General features: G+C 41.0%; 1 protein-coding gene across 1 annotated transcript in view; it reads left to right on the top strand.

Annotated features, from left to right (window-relative positions):
* The window catches only part of LOC117373734 (nephrocystin-4-like), a 272,836-nt gene that overhangs the window by 215,720 nt on the left and 43,638 nt on the right, over positions 1-13,478 (top strand). The window contains exons 18-20 of the mRNA XM_055223162.1: positions 2,214-2,342; positions 8,634-8,794; positions 12,504-12,697. Of these exons, the coding sequence (XP_055079137.1) occupies positions 2,214-2,342; positions 8,634-8,794; positions 12,504-12,697 (484 nt within the window). The remainder of the gene's footprint in view (positions 1-2,213; positions 2,343-8,633; positions 8,795-12,503; positions 12,698-13,478) is intronic.

Raw genomic sequence — 13,478 nt, 5'->3', positions numbered from 1 at the left:
TTCTGATAGAGAGTATGTTACCAGCTTGAGTCCATGGAGTTATTGCTTTGCCTGGAATGTTCCACAATTAGACATTAAATTTTATTAACATGACCTAATTGTGTCCCCAGATATGGAGTAGACTTGTTTAAATCAAATATATAAGTTAAGGCTGGATAAGTTGTGACTATGGTTAAAGGGAGGGGTTAATGTTGTTCTCTCATCAAACACATGCCAGACAAGGTTTTATACGTCATCCATACATGTTTGAGTAATTTAGCAATCTCTTCTGGGCCCTATCTGATCCCTTCTGTTAGCTGTAAGATTTTTCCAATGCTCCCCCCACAAGCCTATGTGATTCGACAATTCTTCATAAATGAATGATACAAAACAATACACTACAGCTTTACAAACCGTTTGCGATGTGCAGTAGTTTCATTAGTGGAATGCACATCGATTGTAATGTGATAACTCTGTGAAGGGGTGACTCAGAGCATTAAAAAAAGAAACTGAACCTTATAAAACATGTTAATACATTGTTTTTGGCAAATTTCAAAACAATAAAAGGTAACATGGTGATCTAAATACGCTATGTCCTAGCAATTAATACCTCATAGAAGAAAAATAGCCCATCTTTAAAGTTAGAATCAGTGTCCAAGAAATTAAGACGTCAAAGTTATGTCCTCACAAAGTATGGAAAAGTCTGTGTGTGTCAACTGTGTTGTGTGAACTTGAACTTCTGTCTCCTCCTCATCAGCACCTCCTCTCAAAATGGCTGCTGCTTTCAGTGACAGATAGAGTGTGAGGACATCTGGAAGATTATCCATTAAAACTTAGCAGAAAAGTAGCAATTATTATTAGTGCAATGTCCGTAGAAGAACAAAACTCCATCTCAATACGCTGTGGTCCCAAGACTGAAACACACATTTTATTTCAAGTTTTAAATCATGAAATACTGATTCAGTAATGCCTAAAAAGTGTTAAAAGTGGATGTAACAAAAGTTAGATTTTTTGTCTTGTTCTGCTGTTGTGGAGCTTTGGCCACATTCAAATAATTGTGTAAATGATGTTCTGCGTTTTACGATTGCTTTCAGTGAGAGCCATCCCAGATTGATAATGTGTAGAACTCAATTCAGAGTGAGATACATATCAATATGACGTGAGTAAAATAACATAGGAACATGGTAAGAAAAATAAGTCAATTTTTCATAATACCCCATCTTTAAAGTAAATTGAACTGGAGAGCAGCTTTGGTCTATTGTATACCGCCACTAGTCACTGTTATTTTTTCAAAGTGTATGCATTTTTTAAAATAAAGAAGCATAACCTGTCCGTGGGATCTTTTTGTGCATGGAGGAATAATGCATAATGACTCAAGACCATTGCAGCACAGACTTCTGTTAAAGCATTTGGAGGGCTTAAAAGATTTCCATCATTTTTAATATGCACGGCTCCATTTCCATATCTGTTATCTGCGGCGTGATTATCATAATTTGTTTTTTATTTGTCTCGACATAGCATTTTGAATGTCTGTCTGATTAATGCATTTAAATATTCAGTGAGGAAAAGTGATTCATTACGCATTCTCGTCTTGTTACCTTTTGTTTGACTTGTACACCTATGGGGATGAATAACTCTTGTGTAGTGCCTTTCTACCTCTGCTGGGCACTTGACGCTTAAAGTGTGTATGACAGGTTCTGATGATTCTCAAATTTTGACTTAATTTAGTGGGATAATACTGTGTGTAAATATAAATTATAGTTTTAGTTTTAGTTGGTGAAAATTATAAGAAGTAAAGAGTTCTATTTTAGAGTTCCATATTGATGACATTTCTCTAGGGCCAATTCTATCCAAAAGTTTGACACAAGACAAGTTTTGTTTATTTCTTCAGAATCAAGTTTCTAGTTTTTTATACAAACATTAGTATTGAATGGTATCTGAGTATACATTTTTGACAACCTTACTTCACAGCTAATGTTTTACCTTACACTGCTCACTCCTCTATGCACTATAAGTATCACTGTTTGCTGTTGCCTTTATTTATTTATTTATTTTTTATAATTATGACATGTGGCTCTTTAATTTAAATGTTGCATCATAAAATACACTTTCTAAGTTGTCCAAAAGCTGCCAGTTTTTAAGCCTGGTGGCAAAAGTTATTTCTCAGACTGCTTTGAAACTAGAATGAGTGTTGTGTTGTGAAACAGTTGAAAAGGAACTGTTTGTGTGTGCAGGTTGCCCCGTTCACCCTGACCATCAGAGGGCAGTAGACTCTGTCCCGTCTCACATCATCATACCCCGAGAGGTGACCAGCGGCTTCAGAGGAGGACGTCTGTCTCCACGGAACGTTCTCCAGCTCAATGGTGAGTATCATGTTTGATGATAACTACTGACCACCACTGACCACTGTCAACTAAGAATATAATCTAGGTTTAACTCTGGAGCCTAAATGTGCAGTGTGCATGAGACTATACACATCACTGCTCATACACAATCCAACCAGGAGCAAGGTGAGGTTTTCCCAAGGCTCTGAAAGGATGAGAAGCGTGATCCGCACAGCAGTTTTAATGTTTTGGGGTTTTTTTTCCCTTTTTTTTGTTTTTTCCTTTTTAACTAATATTTGGGGATTTTAACCAAATAAGAAGTGCAGCTTGTTCAATTAAAAGCATGGAACTTAAGGACTATTGGATTGTGTGATTTGAGTTTGTTTGTCATGTATCCATGCCGACTCAGCTTGGAGCCGGCTAACTCTGAAATGCTACAGATACCAATACCAGTATTGCGTATCGGTTCGATACCAGGTGCTCATATTTGTCAGTGGGCTGTCGATACTAAGAATCGCTACCACTGTAACTGTGCTACGTCTTATTTGACACTCACAGATTTCCTCTGAGCAGAGCGCTCTGAACACTCAGGAGAGGTGACCATAAAGAAGCTCAGCTATAATCATATGTGACTGTCACATGAACTGTAATTTATATATATATATATATATATATATATATATATATATATATATATATATATATATATATATATATATATATATGCAAAGTGATAAATATTAAAGCCAGGTGTTTATCTAAATAAATTATATTGGAATTAGACCTACTACAGTGATTTCAGTAGAAATTCAAAACAGACTCTCAAATAAGTATTCTTAGATGAAAAAGTATACTATACTATGCTATGCTATGCTATGCTATACTAATACTATAATCCTATACTATATTATTTTATATTATACTATACTATAAAAGTCTTATGAAGCGAATTAGTTCTACCATTGTAATCAAACCCCTGTAAAAATAATGTGCGGTATTGGTATCAGTACTGTGTATCAAAATGAAGTACCTGTACTCATACTTGTTTTGGAAAAAGTGGTGTTGGTGCATCCCTAAGCTTTTCCATTATTATTGTAATTTACTGCTCAGTTTGCTTAAATTGCCCACCTAGGACAAATAAAGTAATTTTGATTTGATACAGGTCTCAAAAAACCTGTATTAAACTTGTAAGGGATGGACGAGCTGTGTGTAAGAACGCACCTTCTTAGAGAAGGTTTATTGCAGTGTATAACAATCGTCAGGTCTATCGTGTAGGTCTATAACATGTGCGGAAAGACGTGTTAAAAAAGAGACAGATCTGATATAAGTCTTAACTCGTCCTGCTCCAGACTAGGCTGGCTCTGTCTCTGTTTCTATAGTGAAAACACTAAAAATCCAGGTTTGGGCTTGAGTAACCCAGCTTATGAACATTGAGAAAGAAAGTAGGAAGGTCTAGCAGCTATTTTATAGCTGTTTTTTATGCTTTAGACAAGCAATTCTAGTTGCTTTTGAAAAATCAATATTAATTTTTTTCTACAAATCTAACTTCCCTGATCCTGAGGACATTCACACCTCAGTTTTAAATGATAAAGACTTTTCTCTCTCCAGCTCTGATAAACCCACAGATCTGTTTCACATGGTGAGTGTTGGTTGCTCCACTCTACCATTTCCGGCTAAATTGAGCAGTGGCATCTCTGCGTCTCCAGTGGCCGTCCGTGCAGTACGGGTGTGTGTGTGTGTGTGTGTGTGTGTGTGAAACCAAGCCCTGACATGCACGGCGCACAGAGAGGCTCATTTCTCCCTCAATTAGACAAGCCATCAGCAGTCAGCGGCCCGGCTTCAAACCCATCCTTAACACAGACTTTTAAGTGAAGTGCACGCATGCGGAGTGCACTACCCCAGTGAGGGCGTAATGGTTTGTGATGATATTAAGTACAGCTGGCAGCCCCTCCGCCCCCCTACATGAGCGTGAGATAGGAGCGGGCAGCGGCTCTTAGTCCCCACTGTAACATAAGACAGAGTGCATAAACACTCTGTCTTTTATTCTTGGTTACTCAAATGAACAGAATAAGTTCTATTCATTTGAGTAACCTAGAAAACAAGAGTGAGTTTTTAGCGGTGTTTTAGCTTCTACTGAGAGGTATATGGAGGATCTAAATGTTGCAGTGTAAAAGTATTGTTAGTGAAAAGGGAAATTCCACACAGAAACATAAAAGTAGTAGTATCCTAAAATTGACAAAAGCAGTTGGAGTTGGTGCTACCAATGTTGGAATTAAACTTATCTAGTTCCGAGGAGACAAGCGGGTCACATCACCAAGCCAAGTTATAGGTTAGATCTGTGGATAGGCAACCCCACTCACAGTAAGAATCCATGCTTATTGTCAGTGAACAAAATTCATGAACTGAGAACTCGTTTTGGCGTGATGGTGCAACTTTGAACAAAAAATAATAATACTGGTGCTACAGAGTGACAAGTGTTATTAAGTGTTCTTGAGTCCAACAGTAGAGGAGAAGAAACTGGGTGAGATGGAGGAGGTGAAGCTGGACTCAGTGATGCCCTTTTAGAATCATCATCATCTGGGATGGCAGCTTGGCTTTCTTCAGCTGCCCTCCACAGGAGGTACATCCTCTGCTTGGCCTTCTGGATCATATAGCTGATGGTGGGCTCCCACTTGAGGTCCTGAGTCATGGTAATGTTGAGGAAGAGGAAAGAGTCCACGTGGTGATGGGGTAATCAGTCAGGGTGTAGGGGACTGTGACTTTCCTGAAGTCCACCATCATCTCCACTGTCTTCTCATCATCTCCACTGTCCTCTGATCATCTCCAGTGTATTCTAAGCATTGAGCTCCAGGTTGTTGCTACTGCACCAGGTTACCAGCTGGTGCAGTAGCACCAGCTGGTAACCTGGTGTGATCTCAAACTTGATCAGCTTCACAGAGTGTCCAAGACATTCTTCCCCAGCCACATGAACTGACTCAGTACATAACTTTAGCCAAAAAATGGATAAAAGCATGTTTTGTTTTGTTTTTTATTTTAGTTGGTTGTATATCCACAAACCTGCCTCTTATTTGGCCCATATGAGGGAGTCCTTTTGCTTGTTTCCATGAATATGTTGTTCCTTTGGCTTAAACTGCCCACAGTATGAAATAAACATATCTAACTCCATGGAAAATGTTGCACAGTATAGCTTTAATCATGTAATCATGCAGGTGATGTGCCTCCTCCAGATAGCTACACACTTTACTTTTAAATAAATGCAAGCTAAATAAGTTTGATTTTGTTCAGTGGAACACTAGATGTCTGTGTAATCCCTCGTTTTCAGACTGAAACTTTGGTCCATTTGACAGAATTTTTTTTTTTTTGCTATTCCAGGCAAAGCAATAACTTTATCTTAATGAGACAAGCAGGTGGTTGACCCCATACCAAAAAAGTGACCTAGTGCCCCTTTAAACACATTTTCTGCATGTGTGTAATGAGAGCTGGCAGCAGCACATCGCACTCACCCATGCAGGACACTTGTAAACAGCACAAACATGGCTGTGTGTTTAGCATATGTATGCTAATGAGCGTGGGCACATTCACATGCGCAGCCTGTCTGCTCTGTGCGACAGGGGCTTTGATGTGTGCTTTGTACCTGCTCCTGTCGACACGAATAGGCCTCTGTGCAGGTACGGTCAGGAGCACAGTGCCTAAGGGCCTAACGTGCTGCTGTTTGTTTACATGTGCTAGTGCTGTACAAAGGACCAGAAGGATCAATTATTAAGCATAACTTGCTTGGTAGTTACTGTGGAATAAACGTTATCTTCCTCTTTAAGGTCTACACATGGCAACCGCACAGACCAGGTAGTGCTGTTACCAACTGTTTGAAATGTAATTTTTACTATAACCACAGTAGGGCTTTGATGCTAGTGTTAACAGACACTTGTCATCAAACTAGCCCTCTGCTCTTTTTCCCATAGCTGTTAGCATTAGCCCTCAAAAACATGATCAGAGTAGGTCAGAGCATGTTGGCTCAGTTGGTAGAAGGTCACCCTCGGATCTGAAGATTACTGGTTCAAATTCTTTTTTGGACATTTACAAAGTGGAGGTATGAAAGCGCTATTGTAATTGTGACCAGTTTAACTTCTACTCCCTCAAAAATTAGGATTGTACATTTCAAGGGGCATTCCAATAATACATTTCTTTTTAAAGAATTTTTTGGCCTGCAGGCTTTTTTAGACAGGACAGGGTAGCATGAAATGAGGGTGGAAGCGGGGAGGACATTCGACAAATTGACAAAGCCGGAACTCAATGTCACAACACTGAGGCCTGTAGTCTGTGGTCTTAGACTACAGTTTTTAAATGGGAAGTCTTTGATCTGAAGCTTCACTGCCTAAACCACAGCCCTGCAGCCAATCTTTAATTAGTGCTAGTGCAGCCTCTGCAGCTCAGTGAGTGAATTACAGAGCTGCAGAGGCTGCATTGATAAATGATTGGCTGCATGAGCGGGGGTTTAGGCAGTGAAGTTTCAGATCAGTCTTGCCAGGACAAGATTTAACATATCTTGCTTACCCAACCTTTCCCCTACCCAAACTATTAGGACACATTTTCAGCTCTAAAGCCATCACTGCTGTAACATGCTTTCATGGATGTACAGAGTAAAGTAATTAATAATGGAGTGTTTCAAACCTGTCAATAAAAAAGGGATGTTCTGCAAAGTATTTTTTTTTTCCTACCATGTTATAATGTTCTCTTATCAAAAACATGCATAAAGAGGTTTTAGATGCATACATTTTTGAGCATTTTAGTGATCTCTCCTGGGCCCTATTCAAACCCTCCTTATGATTATTCTGTGCAATGCTCTGCCCACAAGCCTGAATGACCCATGCTCCCACACGACAGTTCTCCATAATTATACAAAAGCACAATACAAAACTGTACACATCAACTTGACAAACCTGATGCAATGTACAGTAGTTTCATTAGTGGGATGCATGCTAATTATTTATTTATTTTTACTACTCTGAAGGGGGAGAGTTGGAGTGTCAAAAACAAAGCAAATATAGCATTTTCAAAAGACTAAAAGGTAACATGGTGATCTAAATATGTTATGTGTTAGTAAAATACCCCCTACTTAAAGCTCAAACCATACACAACCCAGATGAACTCCCCTCTCTTACTTTATCTGTCTGAAATGAAGGCTGTCAGGCTGAGCTCCCTGTGGGTGGCTGCTGTAATATGGAGCTGATGTATATGCAGGTGCAGAAGGTAAAGTGCCGTGGGCGTCGCTTTGGCGAGAGCAGAGGAAAGTGGGATAGCCACAGGCCAAAGCTGAAAGAGTACATGAGGAGCAAGAGCAGGTGTCAATCATCTCCCCTCTGTGTGTACACAGGACTGAACACTTTACGGGCTTTACTGCATAGAGCAGCCGATTATCCAGGCACTCATGCACACTCAGGCACCCATGCATACTCAGGCTTCCAGGCACCCATGCACACTCACGCATCCAGGCACCAATGCACACTCAGTCACCCATGCACACTCAGGCACCCATACACACTCAGGCACCCATGCACACTCAGGCACCCATACACACTCAAGCACCCATGCACACTCAGGCACCCATGCACACTCAGGTACCCATACACACTCAGGCACCCATACACACTCAGGCACCCATACACACTCAGGCACCCATGCACACTCAGGCACCCATACACACTCAGGCACCCATACACACTCAGGCACCCATACACACTCAGGCACCCATGCACACTCAGGCACCCATACACACTCAGGCACCCATACGCACTCAGGCACCCATGCACCCATAAACACTCAGGCATCCAAGCACCCATACACACTCGCCCATCCAGGCACCCATGCACACTCACCCATCCAGGCACCCATGCACACTCAGGCATCCAGGCACCCATACACACTCAGGCACCCACGCACACACGGGCCTCCAGGCACCCATGCACACACAGGCATTCAGACACCTATACACACTCAGGCATCCAGGCACCCCTGCACATTTTAAGGAACATTTTCAGAACAAAATGATGAGTGTCATCCCTCTCTCAGTTACAGAGAGAGGGATGACACTTTTCCAATAGAAAGTGAATTGGTCGAGGGAGGGAGCTGCAAGCGAGCCCATGTTCACTTCCTATTTGGAACACAGCGGCTATATATATATATATAAATATATAAATACCCAGAGAACATTCCTGGACTGGATTTGAGTTCCTCTTTTAACCCTGCTTTAGTCCCCGTTTCTCCCTGAACATGCAGAACATATGGCTGAACCACAGAGAGATGACCTGCGATTATGTGTTTTTGTGCCCACAGCCAGGAACAGTGCCCAGGCTCAAAGGCTGCAGACGGAGCGGCCAATCAGAGCAGACCTCCTCAGACCCCAGCAGACCCAAGATGTCCGCCGTAAACTCAGCTTCATGGCCGCGGTGCACCGGAGAGAGGGTTCCCAGAACACACACATGCCACAGGTCACGGTAAGGTCAGGCCCAGGTCCACTGTCTACTTCGCTCATATTAAAATGACTTTTTCAGATTTATTTTTGTTTTGCCCTTGCACAGATATATTGTATAAACAGCTTTTGAGGTCAAAATAAGTCTACTGCATGCTGCCTGCATCTAATTATACAGTGTTTTATTGTCTGATAATCAGGAAGTGCACAACATTAGCGTTAAAATGCTAGTTTTTATTATCTTTACCGTCATGACAAAACTCTGCAAAAGTTGTGAAAAGTGCTTACAATCTCATTGCCGTGAATAATTAGGATGCTCAGAATGCATAAGGTAAGTGAGGAATCATTTTGGACCAAAGTAGTTCTGTTTACCACATTTTTAAGAGAGTAAAATCAGGTACCGTGCCTTTAACTAATCTTGTTTAGTGAGACAGTGTACCTTGGAACAGCAGAAAATAGTCCAATTTGTTACATAATGAGTTTAAACCAGTTCCACTACCTGGTTTAAACTCATTATGTAACAAATTGGACTCCTTTCTATGTCTTTAAAGTCTACATACAACTTTATATTCAAGGCTTAAATTTCCCTTAAATTTCGACTTAAAATCAAACATTGACTGTGTATTTGTTGCTAAAATTTTGTGTACATATCTTTTTGACTTGAGTTCTCTTCCATTTGCCATTAGAAAGAGATAGGTCACATTTACATAATAACTCTATGGCCTTTAAAGGTGTACTTCATAACTTTTCTAGTAGAAGGTCTGGTCCCTCTGGTCTTGATGATGATGTTGTTTTGTGTGGAATGTTCCCCAGTCTGGCGTTTAACTTATCTCTATGGAGGTCACACCACTATGCATGGTTCCTCTAGAGTTATCGTCTACAGTTCCATATATTCTCCTCCTGCTTACTCTGTCAGAAAGCCAAAAGCAGCACAGCCTACACACGTCTCCATGGAGATGAGAGCCAGAACCTCATCAGCTCCTCATCGTCACTGCAGCTGGAAGGAAAAGTCCTCTGTGGTTTTACCTGTCTCAAAGTGTCATGTTACTAAGACAATGATGATATCACTGCTTCTTCAGGCCAGAATGGGTTAGACTATTAATCACCTTAAAACATATCAGGAGATAAGTTTTGTTTTATTCTCTCACATTTTGTAATCCTACTAAAACAGAACTACCTAATTTTAAACAATTTGCAGTGGTCTATTCCTGCTTAATGCATTCCGAGCATCCTAATTATTCACCATGATGAGTCTGTAAGCACTTTTTACATACCAGAGTGGAGCTTTGCCACAGCGGTAAAGCTAACAACAACTAGCATGCTAACAGATATCTTTTTATAGATCCAAAAGTTAATGTGAAACATCACGTACGTAACATTTTGACCCCATTTTGTATGTATGCACTCTTTATCAATGCAACCTCAGAAGTCACCGTTTTACAACAGAAATTCCTAAATTCCTTCCTTTAATCCTGCATACCACAGTCCGGCGACAGTTAAATCACAACAGTTAAGTCACGTTCCATATCACTGCTCTGCAACCATCACCACAGCAACATGTAAACAACCATCTTCTCATTAGTTACTATTTGTTCATTCATTACTGTTTAGTTTTGATATGGACAGATAGAGCAGTACATGCATTAACCATTAGTGGCTAATTAATTATAGATATAAAAATGTATAAAAAAGATAATCATACAAATTTCAACACTTAATCGTCAAATCTAGTATTGCATTACAAGATAGTCAATATACAATTGATACTTTGCAGCTGATGTCATCAACATTCCTTTGTGGCGCAATAGTAACTAAAGGCACTACTCTGTCAGAAGCTCTATTATACTTTAATCTGTCTTTATTTTAACACAATCTGACCTGAAAGAACTGATGTAGTTATAGCTACAACAGATAAGATAATTTCTGCTCTTAAACAAGTCTCACCAACATAACATTACAGTCACAAGTTCGCTAGCATTAGCCAACAGTTTTTCAGTTAGTCACTTTCCTGTTTTTGTTGAAAATGACCTAAACAGAACCATTAATGCTCATAATGATCGCAGACTCCTGAAAGTTAGCTTACATTTTGCATTTTTTTAATTTAGTTTTTAGGCTATGTGTCAGTAAAGTTTTACTCTGCTGACAGTGTTTGCTAATGTGTGTATTATGTCTCCATGTAGCCACAGAGATACATGTAGAACATGCCCAGTGCGAAGTCATGGCGAAGTATCAATATGAAACATTTTTCTTTCATATCTTCAAAACTACAGTTCCGTTATGTTCCATAGAGACCTCAGTCGTTGGTGTTCCCTGCCCAGGACATGTGCACTGTTGTGGGGTGTGGGTCTCCAGAGCTCTGCCTCCCAGGCCTGGCTCTGACACTTGTAACTGTTTTACCGCGAGTGTTAATTGTTCTGCTACATTCCTCTCACCCACGGCTCTGGTTAAATGGGATTTTGGCTGCTTTGTCAGATCTTCTTTACACATTGTTTTCTCTGTGGCTGTGGCCTTTCCGTGTTTCTTCACACCTCCCTCTCAGCCAGTCCCAGTGGGAGTCTAGTGCCTGTGCACCAACAACACTGTTACTTTGCGATTCAATTTGGAGACAATTTGTCCAGACACGCTCCAGCAGCTTTATGCTCAGAATATCATTTTTTCTACTCTGAATTTGTTACTATTGTAATGAACTTATTTATTGGAAGGTATGCATGGACAAATACAGTATTTCTCTTTTATTTATAGTAATGCCAAATCCAGTGGTGGAAAAGTATTCAATGTTGGTACTTATGTTAAAAGTGCATATACTGGAGCAAAAAAAAAAAAAAAAAACTCAAGTAAAAGTTTCACATGAAAAAATCTACTTAAGTAAAAGTATTAAAGTACCTGTTTAGAAAGGGACTTAAAGAGTAAAAAGTAAGTTTGAGCTGAAGTATGACCCCTCAGTACAGTACTTTTCAGTCCAGTTCAAAGTAGTGGAGTAGACAGTACAGATACCTGCTCTCAAATGTAGTGAGTAAAAAGTCCACTTTACAATTTACTCAAGTACAGGCAGAAAAATTTTACTTAAGTATTATACTTTCACTTTCTACTTTTACTTTGTTACGTTCATCATCTCAAACCTGGGCTCGGGACAAAGATTCCCAGGGGATCCTCAGTGGTTCTTAGAAAAGGTGTCCTGCTGCAAGTTTTGTTGTTGTGTCCCTAGGCAAGAGACTTCACCCATCATGTCTATCCCAGGGCAGATGTGGCTACATTAGTAGTTTACCACCACTGAGAGTAGAGAGAATGAGCGAGAATAAGAGAATAATTAAAGTGTAGCACTTTGAGAGGCTTCGACAAGCCTGTAAACCACATTACAGTGTAAGGCATTAGTATTATTGACTGTGTGGATTTTAATGAAGGGATGCCATGTAAATTGCCTTTGTAAAGCATTTTATAATCACATTTGCTCTATAGCATCTTTATTAATCAGGAAAAAAAAAAATCTGTATAAGACAGTAGGTTCTCAGGCAGAAGAAGGATGTTTGGATCACCAATGGGGATTGGTGACCCCAACAGCACAATTTTTGGTAACAATATGATACCAAAAATTGTTTGATTGATGTTAACCTGTCAGGACAGCGCCCAAAGATCCTTATGCTGCACGAGCTCCATGGTCAGGAGTACCTAGCTGGAGGATTAGACTATTGTGCCAGTATTTAGGTTGATGTCTATGTATACTTGCTGTGCTACAGGAGACTTCCCCGGTGCCCAGCCCTGGTGTGGAGCAGATCAAAGAGAGCATCACCCACATGCTGAGTCAGGCCATCACCACAGAGTACCAACTCTTCTGCAGCCTGGGCTCTGTAGAGTACCTCGAGTATATGCTGATGAATCCTTTCACCATCGCACACACTGTGACCATCAGCAGTGACCACCCTGAGCTCAGGTAATCGCACGAACACTGCACACACCACCATCAGTGACCACCCCGAGCTCATAGGAACACTACACACACCATCAGCAACCACCCCAAACTCAGGTACTCCCACGAACACTGTATAATAAGTACAGAACAGTAGGCATATGCTGGTGGTGGATTGATCGGCAAAATGGCTTCTTGAAATTTAGCAATTAAAGACTGCTCAAACTTACACGATCCATCCATCCATTTTCTTCCGCTTATCCGGGGCCGGGTCGTGGGGGCAGCAGTCTAAGCAGGGACTCCCAGACTTCCCTCACCCCGACACATCCTCCAGCTCCTCCGGTGGGACCCCAAGGCGTTCCCAGGCCAGCCGAGAGACATAGTCCCTCCAGCGTGTCCTGGGTCTTGCCCGGGGCCTCCTCCCGGTGGGACATGCCCAGAACACCTCCCTAGGGAGGTGTCCAGGAGGCATCCTGAGCAGATGCCCGAGCCATCTCAACTGGTTCCTCTCGATGTGTAGGAGTAGTGGCTCTACTCAGAGCTCCTCCCGTGTGACCGAGCTCCTCACCCTATCCCTAAAGGGATAGCCCAGCCACCCTACGGAGGAAACCCATTTCATCCACTTGTATCCGCGTTGCACGAATCACTCCAAAACAACTTTGAGAGGGTCAGTGGTCAGGGGAAACGACTATAATATGGTGAAAAGCTCTGAAAATTTTGCTTTTGCATAATAGGTCTGCTTTAAGGTTTTTGTAGTGTGCTGTTGATGAAAGCAGTTCAGTTGAAGCTAAAAATAATGTTAACC

The sequence above is a fragment of the Periophthalmus magnuspinnatus genome, chromosome 7, assembly GCF_009829125.3.
Source record: "Periophthalmus magnuspinnatus isolate fPerMag1 chromosome 7, fPerMag1.2.pri, whole genome shotgun sequence".
NCBI lineage: Eukaryota > Metazoa > Chordata > Actinopteri > Gobiiformes > Gobiidae > Periophthalmus > Periophthalmus magnuspinnatus.
The sequence above is the reverse complement of the archived record's forward strand: the minus strand, read 5'-3'. Positions and strand labels throughout refer to the sequence as shown.